The sequence below is a fragment of the Excalfactoria chinensis genome, chromosome Z, assembly GCF_039878825.1.
Source record: "Excalfactoria chinensis isolate bCotChi1 chromosome Z, bCotChi1.hap2, whole genome shotgun sequence".
Lineage (NCBI taxonomy): Eukaryota > Metazoa > Chordata > Aves > Galliformes > Phasianidae > Excalfactoria > Excalfactoria chinensis.
Genome location: NC_092857.1, coordinates 37,236,049 through 37,253,793, shown reverse-complemented (window position 1 = coordinate 37,253,793; position 17,745 = coordinate 37,236,049). Strand labels below are relative to the sequence as shown.

The window sequence follows — 17,745 nt, the reverse complement described above, 5'->3', positions numbered from 1 at the left end:
GTAAAATGATTTCTAATATTGAATGCATTTTTCTAGTGTCTGTTCTTACAATTATTAAATACTTAGTTTTATTTTTCTTTTCTCATCTTACCAGTGGTAACACAAAGTGATTTCACGAGGAAGGCTGAGGTTAAGGGAAACAGCATTTTAGATGATAATTCAGCATAGATTTCTGATGTTAAATGTCTGATGATGTAGGTGTATTTTAGTCACAAAAACTGTAGCTAAATAAATCCCTTCATATTGCGCAAGCTGAAAAGGAAATCACAGCTATAACTCGTGTCCCTGTAAAGTCATGTCTCTCATTCTTACAGTTTATAAAAGCAACAGTAAGCAACAGTATGTTTAGAGCTGCCAATTATCCAGACTGTACATGTTGAAAAACCAGATGCATCTGGAGTCAGATACATGCTGACATTCAGCACAAATAACCTACTTTTCTGCCCTACTGTATTAGTATTCAGTTCTCAGCAGAGAAGGAACATTCTTGTTCATTAGTTCAAAAAGTAACAGGATCTATGAGAAATCTTAATATTCCATTTTTTTTTTTTCCCCTAAGAATTCCTCTTGCCTCACAGATCACAGTCCTTTGCTTTTATTTGTTAGAACATTAGGTTATCCACTCAATCTCAACAGCAAGATTAGATACAAGAGAAGAAATAAAAGAAGAAAGTCAGATGCATAAATAATCCAGAGTGATTTTATCAAACTTACTGTTCATCCACCACCACCAATATAAAAAGGAAAAAGTAGTAGCTTTGGTTTATTCCTATGTATTATGAGTCAACTGGAATTTTAAATCACTATTTAAAATTACAACTCCTTGCAATTTCTTATTTAATCTAACATCTTTCTCTGTCTTGTTGTTTTATCTGTACAGTGATTATTCCTTTGATAGCAGTATATCTTAGATATATCAACATATATGTTATAAATATACAACTCTGCTTCTAAAAGCTAGCAGGAGAAAATAGTCTCCCTTATGATGTTTGGTTCTCTTGCTAATTAAACACTGTTTGCTAAAGGCTGACCATTGATTTATACTGCAGCACAGTGCTGATGGCTTTTACTTAACTGAAGACATTCGAAAAGCAAATGCATTTTAAACAGACTTAAATGAGAGATTTAATGTGATACATTTTCACGTACCAACTCCATTACTGCTTGTATTTTACTTGTTCTGATCTGCATGTACCCTGTGAGTGAATGTGCTCATACTTTGTTATCCACAATCAGACCTTTCAGAGGTTTTGTGTCTCAGATCACAGTCTGTTCAGTACCATCTATTGAAAGAAATCAACAATGCATTCAAAATTAAGGGACACTGTGAATACTCCTTTTGAGCAGATAGAAATGAAACACTAGATCACATTAAGGCACTGCCCAGCAATATAGGAGAAGCCACAGCCTGAATATAATTAGAACAGGGCAAAGTGCTCTTCAGCTTCCAGTCTGCAAAGGAGCTCTCACCGCCCAAGGGCACGATACCAGGTATTGCTGGAAGAACAAGATAACCTAGAGAATGGTAAAGCCCTGTGAATTAAAAACTACTTAGCTATTGGTTTCCATGGGAGTACAAATAAACAAAAACTAGTGACAAATATAGAACCTCACCTCTGCCCAAGTGCCTATCTGGGCAGAGCTCCTTCTGGTCCACTGAGACTCTGGACCTGGGTCTGTGGGGGCAGATCCTACTAATTTCATTCATGCACTTGTGTACCAACACTTATGGTGCAATTAGTTTATTTCTGAATATGTACTGGATACATGTCACTGACATTTGATCTATCAAATCTCAGCTTTTGTTTTGGTAAAGAAGACTGAAAATGTTTAGCTGCTTATGTTATGCACTGCTATAGGAAAGACAAAATCTCCAAAGAAAAGAGAAGAGAAATGAGGGAAAATTTAATGACTTTAAGGACATCTAGAAAATTTTGCTGGCTCTTTAAAGCAGGATTTTAATAATATAGTGGCTTTCTGATATATATATATCAAAAAGCCTAAACATATTCTTGAAAGTTCTGTATGCACAGCTCAAAAGCATTAATTCTACAGTTATTGTGTCTGTATGCAACCGTACCATTTGTACAGGCAGGAGATCATTTCAAGTTCTTCAGACTGAGTTAGAAAAACTCCTGTTTGGAACATCCAGCAAGTCAATATCTAGAATCAGCTGATAAAAACAGAGACTCAAAGCTGAAATGGCATGATGTATATTAGAGCGCAGAAATGTAAGTTAGCAGAAAAATTACAGTATGATTTCTATAAGGTTTTAAACAATGCATCAGTCTGATGGAAAAGTATTAAGACATAAATTATGACTTTAAGTATCCTATCTCACTTTTTTGGATGTCCTACACAAGATTTATAGTTCTCATCAGAACACTAACCCATGAATAACTATTAGTGTGTACTTTCACTGTGTAGACTTAGTGACACTGAATGAGTAGCAGAAATTCTGCTAGAGCAAAATGATTTTTGTTTTAGCATCTACTCTCAACTTGCAGTGGGGTAACCAGCTAAGTAAAATGACGAACAATGTTGAATCTTTGACTTTCTGCAAAAGTTCAATGTTTTAAGGCCTTGCTTTTAAAAAGCCCCTTTCAGAAATATTGGAAATATAGCTAATTTAAAAAAGAAAATAATAATAATAATAATAAATACTCCTTTAGTTTCTTAGAATTGAGGAATGGCTTGGTTTGGAAGAACCTTCAAGGTTCATGAAGTTGCAACACCCTGCCACAAGCACAGTTGCCAGCCACTAAATCAAGCACTAGATCAGGTTGCCCTGGACTCCATCCAGCCTGGTCTTAAACACTTCCAGGGACAAAGCATCCACAACCAGCACCTCACCACTTTCTCAGTAAAAAACCTCCCTGATATCTAATCTAAATCTCTCCTCCTTTAGTTTAAAACTATTCCCCCATGTCCTGCCATTATCTACCCTTGTGAAAACCTGATTTCTCTCCAGTTTATAATCTCTCTTTAAATACTGGAAGGACACATGGAGGTCTCCCGACGGCTTTTTCTTTTCCAGGCGGAACTTTTCCAGGCTCCCTCAGCCTGTCTTCATAGGGGAGGTGCTCCAGATTTTGGACCTCCTCAGGACCTCCAACAACTCCAAGTCATTCCTGCATTGGGGGCCCCACACCTGAATGCAGTACTTCAGCAGGAGTCCCAGGAGGCAGAGGGGGACAATCACCTCCTTTGTTCTGACTGCTCCTGTTCTGATGGAACCTAGGATACCGTTGGCTTTCTGGGATGCAAATGCACATTGCTGGCTCAATTTGTGAGGCTTTAGAATCATAATTTCACACGCATTTTGGCTGAAAGGTAAAGTGATTTTAAAAACAATGTGTTTCTGTATTACTTGAATTGTGATACAAAGGTCTGCACTGCACAAGATTATGGCAGCAACATTTTTAGCTCTTGCTCCAGAAACTGGAACACTGGCAGCTGACTGCTTAGGCTGTGAGTGGATTATTTGCCCATCCAGAAGACATTACCCTTTTAAGCGTAGTTTCTCATCATCTGCTGAGTCATGTTTGTTTTCATGCAGATCACTCTCAATATTGATGAATTCATCCTCCTGGAAAACAGATCAGTACCAACACTGTAAGAGGGATGCATGCTTGTTAAGTAACGTGAAAAACAGAGATCCCCATGGGCAGATGGCTGAAACAGTCACAAGACTTTCCCCTTCTGTGCTGAGTGCACAGCTACAGTTGTCCTGTCTGCCACCAACACTGTGATAACTAGTAGGCAAATGAAGTAGTTAAGCTGCGACTGCCAACTCATGACTGTTATGAGAGTTACAGACTTAAAGACTTTCCCAAGACTTCCACATGATTTTGAAAGAGAAAATAAAGGGAAAACAAAAAAACAAAAACAAAACAAAAAAACCCAAACACCTTCCAGGGTTATTTAGAGCTAAAGAGGCACCCATATAAAGCAGCTCTGCATACCTACTGAAGAGCGAAGGCTACAGGTGGGGACTGAATAGCTGCCTAGGCACCAGCTCACTCAGCACTTAGAACAACAGTGTGATCTTGTCCACAGGGACACATCCACTATCTGCACCTTTCTCATCCTGCTGGTTTTGCTGTGCTCCTGCCATGGCCTGTGGGCTGGGCACAAGCTGGCACCAGGCCTGTGGGCAGGAGGGCAGGGTGCTGGGTTCATGTGATTTGTAAAAACAGGTGCTTTTGATGACACCTTGTCTTTACCCAGAAGCATATTTCACTACAGCCAACAGATTTAGCATGAAATCCAGAGTCTGTTTCTGTTTCATACCCGGTTTTTCTGTTATTAGGGAAATTATGACATTTCCCCCTGTACCTCACTGCTCACTTTACACTTTAATCTTACCTTGTACTATGTATGTCTATATGCAGTCTAACAAGGCGTTTTCTTATCAGGAACACTATGAAGCTCCTCTTTTCATCTCATTTTGTGCTCTTGCATGTTCTGGTTAGTTCCCATTTCTCTTCCAAAATGACAAGGAGCTTTGTTCCAATGCTGCAGCATGCACTCAGCTCTGTCACACTCTGTGGCCATCCTCACAGTGTCTGGGAGGCATGTGGCTTCTCAGATGCCTCAGGGAACTGGCTCAGTGCCACTCAGAAGCCCACCAGGTGCCCATCCCACCAGTATGTACCTTGGTGCTCATGCCAGGGACTAAGACGGGACTGGGACCCAGGCACCAGTTGCTGCTGGGGCTCCTTGTCATTCAAAGGCATCACAGCAACTGAACACTGCCATGTGGCCTAGCTGACCTTCTGCCTGCTGGTTCTAACACCCACCCTGAGCAACTTGACAGGTCTTGTTCTCTGTGGTGTCTAGAAACTTCCACAAAGGCAAACACTGTGTTTCTGGGTACATAATGGACTATACTGGGAAATGAGCTAAATACTCTAGGGAGGAAATGTCCCTACAGGGCTGTCCTGTGAATGAGTTCAACTTTTCTTTGTTACAAATATTTATAGCAGCTTTCTTCTCCAAGCTGCTTTTTGGATATCAGAGTATGCCCTGGAGCATGACCCTGCCTTCAGACTGGCTCTTCTGCCCATTCTGGGATTTTGTCATTCTACTGAGAGTTCCAGTGAGCTGTCCATTTGTGTCAGGCAAGAAAATCTCATGGGCAGAGCTGACAAAGGGTGGACATGTGGCCAGTGATTAAAATGGCATGTAGGAGACATGGAAACATGCATGGAAACTGCTATTCACTCCCCTACAACAAACCCCACAGCAGTGCAAATGTTGTAAAGCAATGCAAAGATGTGCTCTAAGGTATGGGCATATTTTCCATAAACTTCTTTCTTTCTTTGGTATCTACTATGAAATAAGGTAAATCTGAAAATGAAGATCCTGCCACCTGCTGATTTGCTTTTTTTTTTTTTTTGGTAGCTGGCATCAGTTCTAGTAGCTGCAAAAGTTAACTTCTTCCCTAAGGGACAATGAGTGCAGAGGCCACAGAGATATCTTTTTTTTTTTTTTTTTTCTGGGCTTAACTTCAAGTTCTTGCAAGTTTTTGAATCTGCAGGGAGAAAAATCTCAGGCTTACCTTATAAATCACGAGTGGGTTGTCTTCTGTGTTGAAGAGCTATGCTTCCAGTTTTGTAGATAACTGTCTCCTTTCCCCAGGCTACAAGTGATACCAGTGTCCCACACCTTCCACTTCTCTCTCCACCACTGTCCTCAACACATCTGCTTCACATGTGGCCAAAGCCAAACTGTACCTCCCTGTCCCTTTCCCCCATGCTGCTGTGTCATCCTAAAGCCAGGAGTTCCCCTGGATCACCCACCACCTGCACCACAATTCTTTAAATCCATGAAATACACTGGTACAATAAAGATTCCAGGAAGTAAAAGCTGGGAAAGATTGTTTTCAAGTATTCATCCTGAGAATATCACCTTTTTGTTTTAATTCAGTGATCTTTAGGTTCATAAAAGTATCATTCTATCTTTTTAAATTGTTTACAATACATTTTAACAGATCCAGAATATTATGTTAATCCTTATTGTCATAAATACTGTCTTAAATATGTATTAAAAAGATCTGAAATCAAAGGTCATACTGTGTCCAACTCTGTGCAGAGGCACAAGGGAAAAAGTGAATGGAACCAAACCCTTTCTTTCTTTTTAGTTTGGCCAAACATAATGCCAGATTTTGGGAGGTTGAGGTTCTTTTTGAAGTTAACCTAAAGCCTATGTGAAGGACATAGACTTCTGCCACTAGGGGCACATAAATCCTGTTCTAATTTGCTCCAAAACTGCCATATAAGCTCTTTCCTTACAAAGAAATGCTGTGTTTATGAGCCCATGTAGATATGCATATCTCTGGTACAAAGTACTGACTCAACACTGTTAGCTGAACTGTTTCAGTGGGAAACTATTTTTTTTTGTTTGTTTGTTTTTGCTTTTTTTACAAGGGCTGCTCTATAAGTAAAACCTTGTTTGTTTATTTTTTTTGTGTTGGCCCTTGCTGACAGAGGCAGATGTTGGTGGCATGGCAGTAGAGGCTGAGCCTTCCCACCAATATTTTGTTACATGTTATTTGTATGTGACAGATGGCAGCAGAGGGGCACTCCGAGAATATGCTGTCTGACATGGAAGTGTATATGAAGCAAAGGTGTGTAATTAAATTCCTGCACACGGAAAAAAACTGCACCCATTGATATTCATCAACATTTACTGAATGTTTAAGGAGTCCGAACAATGGAAGTGAGCTCAGTGAGTCAGTGGGTGTTGCATTTCAGCACTGGTGTCAGAGATGTGAAAGACAAGCCATGTTCTGGATAGCCATGCACAGAAGTCACACCAGGAAATGAAGAGAGTCTCCACCAACTCATCTGCACAAATTAATGAATTACGATCAGGGAACTGTGTACAGAGCTGAATGTTGGCTTCAGTGCTTTGGAAATTATGGCAGCAGCTTTGGAATATCACAGAATTTGTGCCATGTGTGTCCCACAGATGGGAACACAGGAACAGAAAGAACACTGTATGCAAGTTTGTTAGGACCTATAGGGCCAGTACAAGGTGACAGTTTCCTGAATCACATAATCACTGGTGACAAGATGCACTGTCATCACTATGAGCTGGAGTTCAAACAGCAGCCTGAGGGATGGGTGGTGACATGTGAATTCCCCATCAAAGAAAAAGTTCAAGACACAGGTCTCAGTGGGTAGAGTGATGTGCACTGTGTTTTGGTATAGGAAAGGGGTGATCTTTCTGGATTTCCTGGAACCTAGACAAACCATCGACACTGATCACTACACTGTGATCCTAGATAAGCTGAAGGCTCAAACTTCCACAGTCAGTCCAGAGAAGACAACTTTTCTCTTGCAGTGTGATAAAGCCAGGCCCTGTATGAGTTGAAGCATCATGAAGCACACTGCCAATCTTGGTTGGACTGACCTATCACTCCCTCCATACTGTTTGGGTTTGTCATCTTCTGAATTCCATTTATTCAATCAAATGAAGGATTGGATGTGTGTGCAACATTTTCCTAGCAATTATACCATTGTAGCAGTTGTTAAACAGTCATTCACTTCCACTGGTGCAGATATTTACAAGCGCTGCATGCAGGCTCTTGTTCATTACTAGCAAAAATGCATAGCTAGTGGTGGTGACTATGTTGAGAAATAATGTTTTGTAGTTCAGACTTTTCTTTATCAAACATATTTAACCATATACTTTGTAGCTGTTGCAGTTTGCATGGAAATAAACAGAATCATAGAATCACCAAGGTTGGAAAAGACCTTGAAGATTATCCAGTCCAACCATCTACCTACCACCAACAATTCCTCACTAAACCATGTCATCCCTTAGTACAACATCTACATGTATCTTGAACACTTTCAGGGACAGTGACTCAAGGATGTGATCAAATATGTACATTTTTAGGCTCATATTACTTCCAAAATTCTGCATATGCATAAAGCTTCCCATTTTTTCTGTGGACTCCTGGAGGGACTGAAGACTGATCATTCTTCAAGTGCCACTGCATAAATAGAAGGCATCACTTTCAGAGTGACTTACAGAAATCAAGCTTTCATGGACTGCCACTACTTTTCTTGTTTTTTAAACAGTTTCCAGCAATTCTGAAAATTATTTTACACCATTATTTGGATGCTTTCCTTCTCGATGATTTTATTGAAGAGGTAGATGCAGACATTATCTGCCACATTCCTAAAATCCCACATCCCAGTCCAGCTTCCAGGTCTGTGTACCAGAATAGTGTAAGTGATCCCTTCCATCATTACAAATCTAGAATTGCTTCAGCATTGAGAGGCAGAAGGAAAGCAGAGTCATTTCTTTGGAAACATGCATTTTCTGCCTCTGTTCATATGTAGAACTCATTGAAAGAAAGGAAAATCAAACACCAGAAATGCTCTATTTTTTATATTTGGCTTCAGATACTATCATCAAACTTGTTAAGTGGACATGATCACAAAACAGGAACATATATGAAGTGCTTGCCAACAATTCAGGACAACAGATTATTTCTTGGTATGGGTGTGAAAATTAATAATAGATGACTCTAGAAAACATCTACTTTTGGGAAAAAAGGGAAGTTTTGTTTAAAAATGACTCCCACATTCATAGTTAGCTACTCACTATGTAGATTTAGACAAACTGACAGTTAAAAAAAAATCAAAATAGGCATGTTTATGAAATCATTTGAATTGTTTTTGTACTGTATTATTTTCTGTCTCTCTTTGGTCAGTCATACTCCAGAGCAGTTGCCTCCAGGTTGTGTTTTTTTCTGAACTTTCCCCTGTGTAGGATGCATTGATATTTGATTATATCTGTGTCCTGACTGAAAGAAAGCATCGATAACAAATAATGTTTCCAGGTCCTCTATTTTCAAGTTTTCAAGAGAAAATACTTCTGTATTGACTCCTTATCAACAGTATTTCCCCTGAATACCATTTCTGATACCTGTTTTGCATCTCGCATGAAGCCACTGCAACACTAGAAAAATTAGTTTTTCAGAATCCTGTTAATTTATTATTATTATTATTATTATTTTTCCCTTAACATATTTCAGGGAACAAAATTGGCTTCCCTGATAGTTAACAAATTTAAATCAAATTCATGTTTTGTTAAAATATCTGTTTTGGATATGTTTTAACAGCTACTCACACTGAATTTGATGTGAACGAATTTACATCAGACTACTCTAAAAGCTGTACTTTTTTTTTTTTTTTTTTTTTTTTTTTTTTCTTTCCCCACCAGTCAAAAGAAAGAAAAAGTAAGTTGGAAGCATACCTGATTAGTGTGTGCATTTTTCTCATGGTCTGAATTCTTGATTCTCCTTGAGTTGCTTTGAAGATCTTCCTGGTTTACAGTATCAATGTCTTCATTGTCATTCTGGGATACAAGAAGACCAGAAATATTGTCAGTCTAAATCAAAAGCGAAACCTTTCCTTATGTTGAGTAAGAACTGTTTTATTCTATGATTCCTGAGCTTCCATGTTTCACTTTACTAGTACAGAAGAGCCCAAAACTCAATTTGCAAAATGCACAGGTTCATGTCCTTGCACTTCTACACAAAGCTGTGTTGATCACAAACAGAACTCAGCTAATGTCAATCTGCTGTTTTCTCAACCTAAAGCAGCATTTTCAACTCTTTGCCTCAGAACTTGCTTAACACACTAACAAAGCTGTGTCCACTCTTCCCATTACAACAAAATGGATTATTTGTGTATTTCCTAGGCTGTTAGCATCTTTTTTTCAAGATAGTACTATCTTTTAATGCACAGCATAAGTGTATAATGCTTCAACACGTATTTCATTTGCTTCTGGAATAAAACTCAGGAGTGTCTTTAAAGGTAGCAGTTAGCTTTATTGCATTAGCTCTCTGTGGTATGCCTTTTATTAGTGTGTACTTATTGGCTGTACTTTTCTGGCAGTTGTAACAAGTTCCACTATTTCTACACACTTTTATTTTGAAGCCGTTTTCTTGTTTCCTTCTTTTTCTTTCCTATTTTTTTTTCCTTTCTATAAAGCAGTCATTTCACTGTGTTCTGTTCTATGATGTACGTCAGTAATATGTTAAAAAACAGCAAATTAGTCTTCTAAGAAAATAAATGTTTTCAGGTGAACAATCATAGTGCATTATGATAAAGGCAAAAATGAATAATATTTCTATGTAAGTTTTTTCTTTTAGCACCCAGAACACATTTCAGTAATGTAATTCTTAAAGATGTTCTGACTTCACAGAAGTGCCAGTAACAATGTTTCTTGAACTGAGAGAAGAGAGAAGCGTCACAAAAGCTGTCTGTTCACTTGGTGCAGCCTTGATAAACCAAATGCCAATGCAGTTTCCATTCCTTCTCTTGAGAGAAGAGTATCTTTGCATTCCCTTCAAGGAGCAATGTTTCTTTTTGAAAGAGCACCTCTGTTACTCATCTGTTTTCTAACTATGCTGTCTTAAATATTTCCTATAGCTAGCCCTGCAGCCCATGCTTAAAGCCTCTACTGAACACTCCGCACAGTTCAAAATAACCAAGAGCAATGCTTAACTATGGGAATTACATTTAACATATAAGAAATTCTATGTTGAATAGTGAAGTTGAAGTGATTCAGTTCTAAAATTGATAAACACAGAGGACAACATTCTCCCTTAAGATTTCAGCACTTGTTACTGAGAGCAAGAAAGGGCAGAGGTTTCTTAGGATTTTTGTTCAAGGACATGTGAAAAACAGAAAGTATGCTGATTGCTGTCTTCTGACAAGAAGCACTGAACAATGTGTTGGAAAAAAAAACCAAAACCTCCAGAAGTTGCTTTGTACAACCTTGTTCTCAACCACAACAGTTACATAAGAGTTTCATTTTTAGAGTGATTAAAATATATGAATGTATGAGCAATATAGTAGATGACCTTGTTGCTGAAACTCTAAATAATCTGCACATTGGATGATAGCAATGCATTACTTTCTGCAAGCATAAGAAGTGCTCACTTCAACGGATCACACCACATTTCTGGCATATTCCAAATTTAGTAGGAACTGATTAATTCCTATTAATAGCAAGATTAAGTCAGAGAGTTTTAGTAACAGACTAAGAACAGTTTCTGAATGAGTCCCATGAAACAGAGGAGTTTTAATCTATTGGCAAATAATCATATTTTCTCCTTCCCATTTTAAATTTTGTTATTCTATTTGGAGAAAAGCACATTATTTTAATGTTATTTGACCCCAGGCCTTGAAGAAAAAGAATTTAAGAAATTTCTTATCAGACTAGCAATTTTCAAGCAATATATAATAAATGCTCAACCCTGTTCTCTCCCCCCACTACTCTTCAGAGTATGTATACCAGTATGTGTGTTTATCAACAGCTACTGTAGACTGCTGCCAGAGTACCCATCACAGAGAAGCATCTGCTTAATTTGCTTGTATTTACTTCCATCCACTTCCCCATTAAAAGAATAAAACACTGTAACTGAAAACAGGAGAAAATGCAGAGCCATTTCTGAATTAACTCCATATTCAGCGACACATGGAAGCAAGAAGTTAAAAACAAGTTACTGTAAGTTGAATGTGAAAATCCTCTTTCCGGTAACGTACAAGGAAAAGGTTACAGATTTGCTGTATTTATTTTGAATAGTAGCAAGCATGACCAGCATCGCACAAATTTCACATTCTACTGAACCTTCCTCATGGGAGTTTCCCATTTGTAGAACATTTGATTAAAGAGCAAAAGCATGGATTTATCTTGTACTTATATGCAATGTGCTCTTTCGTTGTCAGCATTCTGTTCCACAGATAAGCTGTTAGCTCACCAAGCCTTCTGAATAGCTACATTCTTTGAGGTCCCTTTCTATCTCCTCCTTGATTTTCCAAGGGAGAGTAGTTCCTAAAAAGAGTTCAAACAAACTCGCTTTCGGTCGCACTTTTAACAACTGCGCCCATTCCAGATGGTTTTCTACCCTGCCAGTTAGCGATTACAACAGATTGGCCGTCAGCGCGTCCAAGGCACTTGCTTTAACTGTTTTGCATTTAAAGGTGGATCATCAAATTAGCTTTTGAGATTAGAATCAGAGTGCTTAAGGAACTCAGTGCAAGAGATCCTACAGAAGCAAATGTTTTTGTTTGGATTGTTTTCAGTGAATTGAAACGAAAGCACCTAGTTTACAGCTCAAACTTTTGCTAATCTTTTAGCATTCAGTGCAGTTCAAGACCATTTGCCTGTGCTTTCTCCGCCCCCTATCCTCCCTCCCCCACCTCGTCGCCCCCGCGAACTGTTTTTGATTAGCCATTGTCACCACTGTGAAAGACAGAAAATGAATCTTGAATACCGAGGGGAACCATTTCTAATCAATAATCACAGAGTTCACGTGTTGAAATGTGTTGTAAATTAAGCTCATCGACCTCCGAGTATGTTAGAATTTTCTTTAAAAGCTCAAGTTGTCTGCATTGATTAGGGCAGCTGAATGGCATCTTGAAATGCTGGATGAACAAGTTATAATAACAGACTGGCACAAGTGGCAGCCATTAAAAAGAAATAGAACAATTAATTGTGTGAGAAACAGAAAGCAAAATCTGGAAGTAAAAGAGGGGAAAACATCTTCACATTCTTGAGAAGATGATGAGGTGTGTATGACCACTCTAGTTGTGGCACTGTGTTAAACAAGAACACAAATACGACAGGGACAAAAATCCTAAAAACTTGACTTGAGCACAGAAGACCCTAGAGGTATGATCAGCTTTCACTACTTCCTGCAAGGAACAGAGCAGCATATCACAGGAGGAAAACTTCTAAGCATTTTTCGTTAAAACAAATATAGCTTTGAAAAGCAAGTTTGAAAAAATGTGGGCGAACATCATATACTTTCCAGCCTGGATCTGGTGGTGGTATACAGTACAATGCCTTCATAATTTTCTTGGAAAATTTAAACAATGATGTCCAAAAAATGGAAATATTTAATAGTTCGTATACTCTTCATTACCCAAGGACATGAAAATATTCAGGAGACTTTGATAGCAATAAATACAGAGATTTATAAAAGGCGTTTTTAAAGATATATTGTAAGGATGTATGCTTGAACTGAATAGATTATAAAAGCTTGCTAGGTCATGGAAGTGCCGATGTCCTTATGTAGCATCAGTAAAAGGCAGTTATGTGAGGGATCTTTCCTCAGGTAAGCTTCTTGAAAGCACGATACACAAGGCTACAGAAACCGGTTCTGACTGCATAATGCATCTTAACACCATCAATCAAAGGCCAGTGAACAATAAATATTTACAGGCTGCAGGTCTGCTCTTTGCCGAGTATTAGTTTATGCTTTAACTCCAAGTTCCTCCATGAGTCAGGGTGTGTGTGTTTTTTTTTTTTTTTTGTTTTTTTTTTTTTGTTTGTTTGTCTCACCTACCTTTTTTTGTATGAGCCAGCTCTTACTGTTCCTTGAGGGATTTATGAATTTTTGTTTAACGTCATCATTACCAGAGATCTGAATCATCAGAACTAATTAAGTAAAACCTTTGTATCTTAAATGTAGGATTAACACAAACTAGGTATAAAAAATATAAGTTTCAAGGTTACTGTTAGCATTACTAGGCTTATCAGTAGGAAATCCTTAGTACAGCTACAGTGAACCTAATCTAGTGAGAGGTGTTCCTGCCTACAGCAAGAGGATTGGAACTAGGTCCCTTCCAACCCAAGACATTCTATGATTCTACAATGATGGTGATCCTCCAGTTGGTGCTATCAGAGAAGTAAACTGACCCAGGCTGAATGCAAGGGATACACTAGTGTTTCTGTATATTATGATGTTATTGTGGATAATTGTAAAGAGTAGTTACCTATTTTCTTCTCTATCTTATTTCCCTCAGAGTAGGTTACATGTTGAGTCAGAGATAAAAAACATTTACTCCTTCTGGTGTCCCAAGTGAGGGAAAAAAATCAAACATACCCAAACCACCAGAAAACCTGATTCAAGGCCCAGTATTCACTAATGGATGGTCTCAATAGTTTGACACTTGGATTATGTAAATCAGAGATTTCCAGGCTCTTGCAAACTGGCAAGAGGCACCTGGGTTACTTGCACATTGACCAGGTGGGGTAGCTGCACAAAGCAGAAGTTTACCAGAGTCACACCATGGAGTCTGCTGAGGAATGTATTGAGTTGGGGTTTGGGAAGATCAAGAGTACTTGGCGCTGGGCTTCTGCACCTATGGAGGTGACTTGCGGAATAAAACTCTATAATCCAGAGATTGGTTATAAAGCAGGTATGTTTATTCCAGCGTTGCGCAGCGCCGGGTGCAAGTTTGGAGGAGCTATCCCCCTTGCACCTGGTGCCACTGTTCAGAGGGACTCCTCTCCTCCATGGGTTTGTATGCACAGATTTTACAGGCTGGTTCAGGCCCCCGTTTTATGTAAAAATGAAGCCAGGATGATGCTCTCTCTTACCTCAACAATTTAAATTGAGAGATACCCGGGTTCACATTGCTAATCTACCTGCTCTGAAGCAGAGATGTGATGAGGGCACTGTGATTACCCAGGAGAATGCCCTGACTACCAGGCTATCATGTTTTAAGAGTTATCATTCTCTCCTCTTGAAGCAGGCCCACTTACTGTGAATTATTAACTACTGATGGGAGTAGGGACTTGCCCCTAGCTCCCTTAGATCCCAGATATTCCTCAGCTGGCACATTATCAAATCAGCCTCTTGTGTGTGTGTATCATATAGCCCAATTAATATTTATTAGTATAAAATGCTTGTATGTCACTGGTGCTACGTCATATTTAGCATTTCCAAATGTTCTTCTGTATTGGATACTGCTAGCTGATATTAATGCCCACAGCAGGCTGCCCTTCCTATTAGCTGGGCTCTGAGACAGTGCAAGGATTGAAGGCAGCAGGGAAAGAGCATGGAGTATTTTGTCATTGGAGAAGTCTTCATATCCACAACTTTTCCCTTGCCTGTTCTACTTTCTGAAATAAAGGACAGTGAACTGGCCTTTCTGAGGATTCACAAGTTTCTTTTTGTTCCCACTCTGAAATTCCTATGACAGTGCAAGGATGCCAAGCACTGAGAAACAATTACTAACACTAAATAGTGTTATTTTGTGCTGCAGCTTTTGTAATCTGCATTTTTAAAATGGCTGTTAACATTCCCTTGTCTACATGATATGCAGAAACTTCTGTGTTGACTCCTTACCTCCACTCTGCATTCTTCTCAGGAGCAAAACACATAATTACATTTATATTACATATGGAAGAAAAATATGCCCTGCTCTGATTATATAAATATTTTTCTCATGCTATTAATGTACATTGCTTTGCTGTCTACTGCATAACACTGATCTTTTCAACACGACTGAAAATCAATCATCCTTAGGAAAAAAAGCAGTACTGGTATAAGAGGAAAACTGGATGAGTTTATTGTGAGACCTGTCAGCTTATCAAATGTTACAAAGTCTGAAGACTTCTCAAAGATACCAACATACCAAGTAATGGAGGGAGCAAGAGAAACCTATGTCAATTGTAGCTCTGCCTTTTTGTATAAAAGCCATATATTTTGGCAAGATATCAATGCAAAGCATGTAGAGTGTTCAGGGACTGAAGTAAGCTTTGTTCATTGTTCTAAGTGATTTCCCAACAGAACAAAGGAAACCTTGCTTACCTGGAAAGTCAAATTGTGCACTCCTGAGTGATCACGTGTGGTCTCCTTCAGCTCCATGTACCCAGCATGGACACAAGACTTTTGGATGAGTTTTGAAATCTACTTGTAGCACAGGACAACAGCAGCCAGAGTCTGGTTAATCCATCCACAAGGTCTGTGATTACCTCTTGAAGACTAATTAAATGGAAGGATTCTCAGGTTGCACTTGCTTACTTCTAGCTCCACCTTCTCTCTCCCTTGGACAGCCTCTTTTGGCTGGTGAGGGAGATTGAATTCAATGTTTCTTGAGAAAGGAAGGGAGGATTTCTTCATGCTCTGAAAGGTAGATGTCTCTCTGGCATGTCATGTATTCACAGGGCTTCTTGCTTGGGGAAGCAAATTGTGAATGGAAAATTTTCTCCACCCAGATCTTTATGATGTCAGTACAGTTTTTGTCTTTTTTTTTTTTTTTTTTTTTTTTTTTTTTTTTTTTTTTCCTTGCAGCTATTTTAAATCACCATTTCTATGAGGTTTTCGTGGTTCTGTTTTCACAGTCATTAAATATTTCATCTACAACAGAAACAATGACAACAAATAGAAAAAGCAGTTCTCAAACCTTCGACAGATATCTGTTGACATGCTTTTGGTTTGCATGCCAAATCTTATGACACAGGATCATTTGGTTATCCGTCATGACATTATTATCCTTTCAATTGAGAATTTCTTATTACACATTTTCAAGATCATTTCCTGTATGGAGAAGTTATATTATTAGAAAAGTTAATTAGATCTCCTAAACATGTATTTATTTGTCTGTGGACTTCTTATTTACAGTTAGTTCTCTGCAAATTCACTGAAAATAACTCTTTTATACTGTCACAAACCTCTGAAAAAAATTTAATGAATATATTATTTGACCTTAAGGAAAACAAAAATTCTCTTTCTTTGAAGTACAGCAACATATTTTTATGTGCTTGTTAGGTTCCTGAATTCATGATTTCTTCTTGGAAACTGAAAATGTTATGTGTTTTTCCATTTCCTGTGAAAAAGCAAAAAATTATGTCCTGTTTTAGGAATAAAGATACAACTGACTACCATGGAAAAGCAGAACCGTGTGAAAAATAAGGTGATGCATCTTTCTGAGGAATAACCTATATGCATTTTATTTATTCTATAAATCATATTTTCAGCATATGGTCTTTGAATCTAACTATTGCTTAAAAAGATGGGTACTTTTTTCCCTGTTTAAACACAGGAAAACAGAATATACAATTAAGTATCTTTTGATGTCTCAGGTTTTGAAATCAGTGCTTGTTCCTATTTGTATATATTTTTGTGAATAGAGCAATTTCTGTGACTAATTGCCTTTTCTGTTTGCACACTATTTGGCAACAGAAAATAGCTGCTAAAATCTTTAACGAGTTTGATATAATGGCCCACTGATTACTGCATACCTCTGCTGTTTCTCTCTTACTTCCTGCCATCTTTCCCTCTGCTAGTTTTGGAAATGTTTTTACTATCACAAGGAAGATGACAGAGGAAATGTGGCATTGAGTCATTTTCAGATCCAGACTCTTCAGTACCGAAATTCATAGCTGGAAGAAAGTCCTGCAGTAGTATCTAGATCAATACACAATTGCTTTCTGCTGTTGTTACTCTTCTGACAACACACTCAATCATCTTTAAAACTGGTTCTTTTTCATTGAAGAAGTCTCGGGATGACAACGACTTGTTCATTTTAGTGCAAAGTTTAGTCCTTCAAATTACATTTTATGTTATCAAACTCTCAGGATACTGAAAGCAAAGTGTACTTTGGACAAAGTGCCCTGTAGTTAAATATAAGGTATGTCTGGAAAAATTCTCCTCCAGTAGGCTTGCTCAATTATCCTTATCCCAAAAAGAGATAGAGAAGTCATTAACTTTTTAAAATTCACATAAAGGGATAGTCCACTGGAACACAGCCCTGTGAGATCTCAAAGTATCAGGCTTTGCAGATTCCCTCTAATCCTAAATTCCTGGAAGCACTGTCTGAAGTTCTTAGAAGTTACAGGTTTCCCAGTCTGCCTAAAATATACATGTTCTCACTTGTATGTGACCTGTTAGGTCTGCGTAGTAAATCCAAAGTTCATAAG

General features: G+C 38.3%; 1 protein-coding gene across 2 annotated transcripts in view; it reads right to left on the bottom strand.

Moving 5' to 3' along the window:
- The window catches only part of SLC28A3 (solute carrier family 28 member 3), a 42,165-nt gene extending 26,208 nt beyond the window's left edge, over window positions 1–15,957 (bottom strand). The window contains exons 1-3 of one of the 2 annotated variants that reach the window (XM_072359703.1): window positions 15,635–15,957; window positions 9,277–9,378; window positions 3,507–3,589 (exon numbers count right to left, since the gene is read on the bottom strand). In XM_072359703.1, coding sequence (XP_072215804.1) covers window positions 3,507–3,589; window positions 9,277–9,378; window positions 15,635–15,691 — 242 coding nt within the window. In that variant the 5' untranslated portion in view covers window positions 15,692–15,957. The remainder of the gene's footprint in view (window positions 1–3,506; window positions 3,590–9,276; window positions 9,379–15,634) is intronic. The other variant, XM_072359704.1, reaches the window with a different exon arrangement.
- Window positions 15,958–17,745: the final 1,788 nt, after the last annotated feature.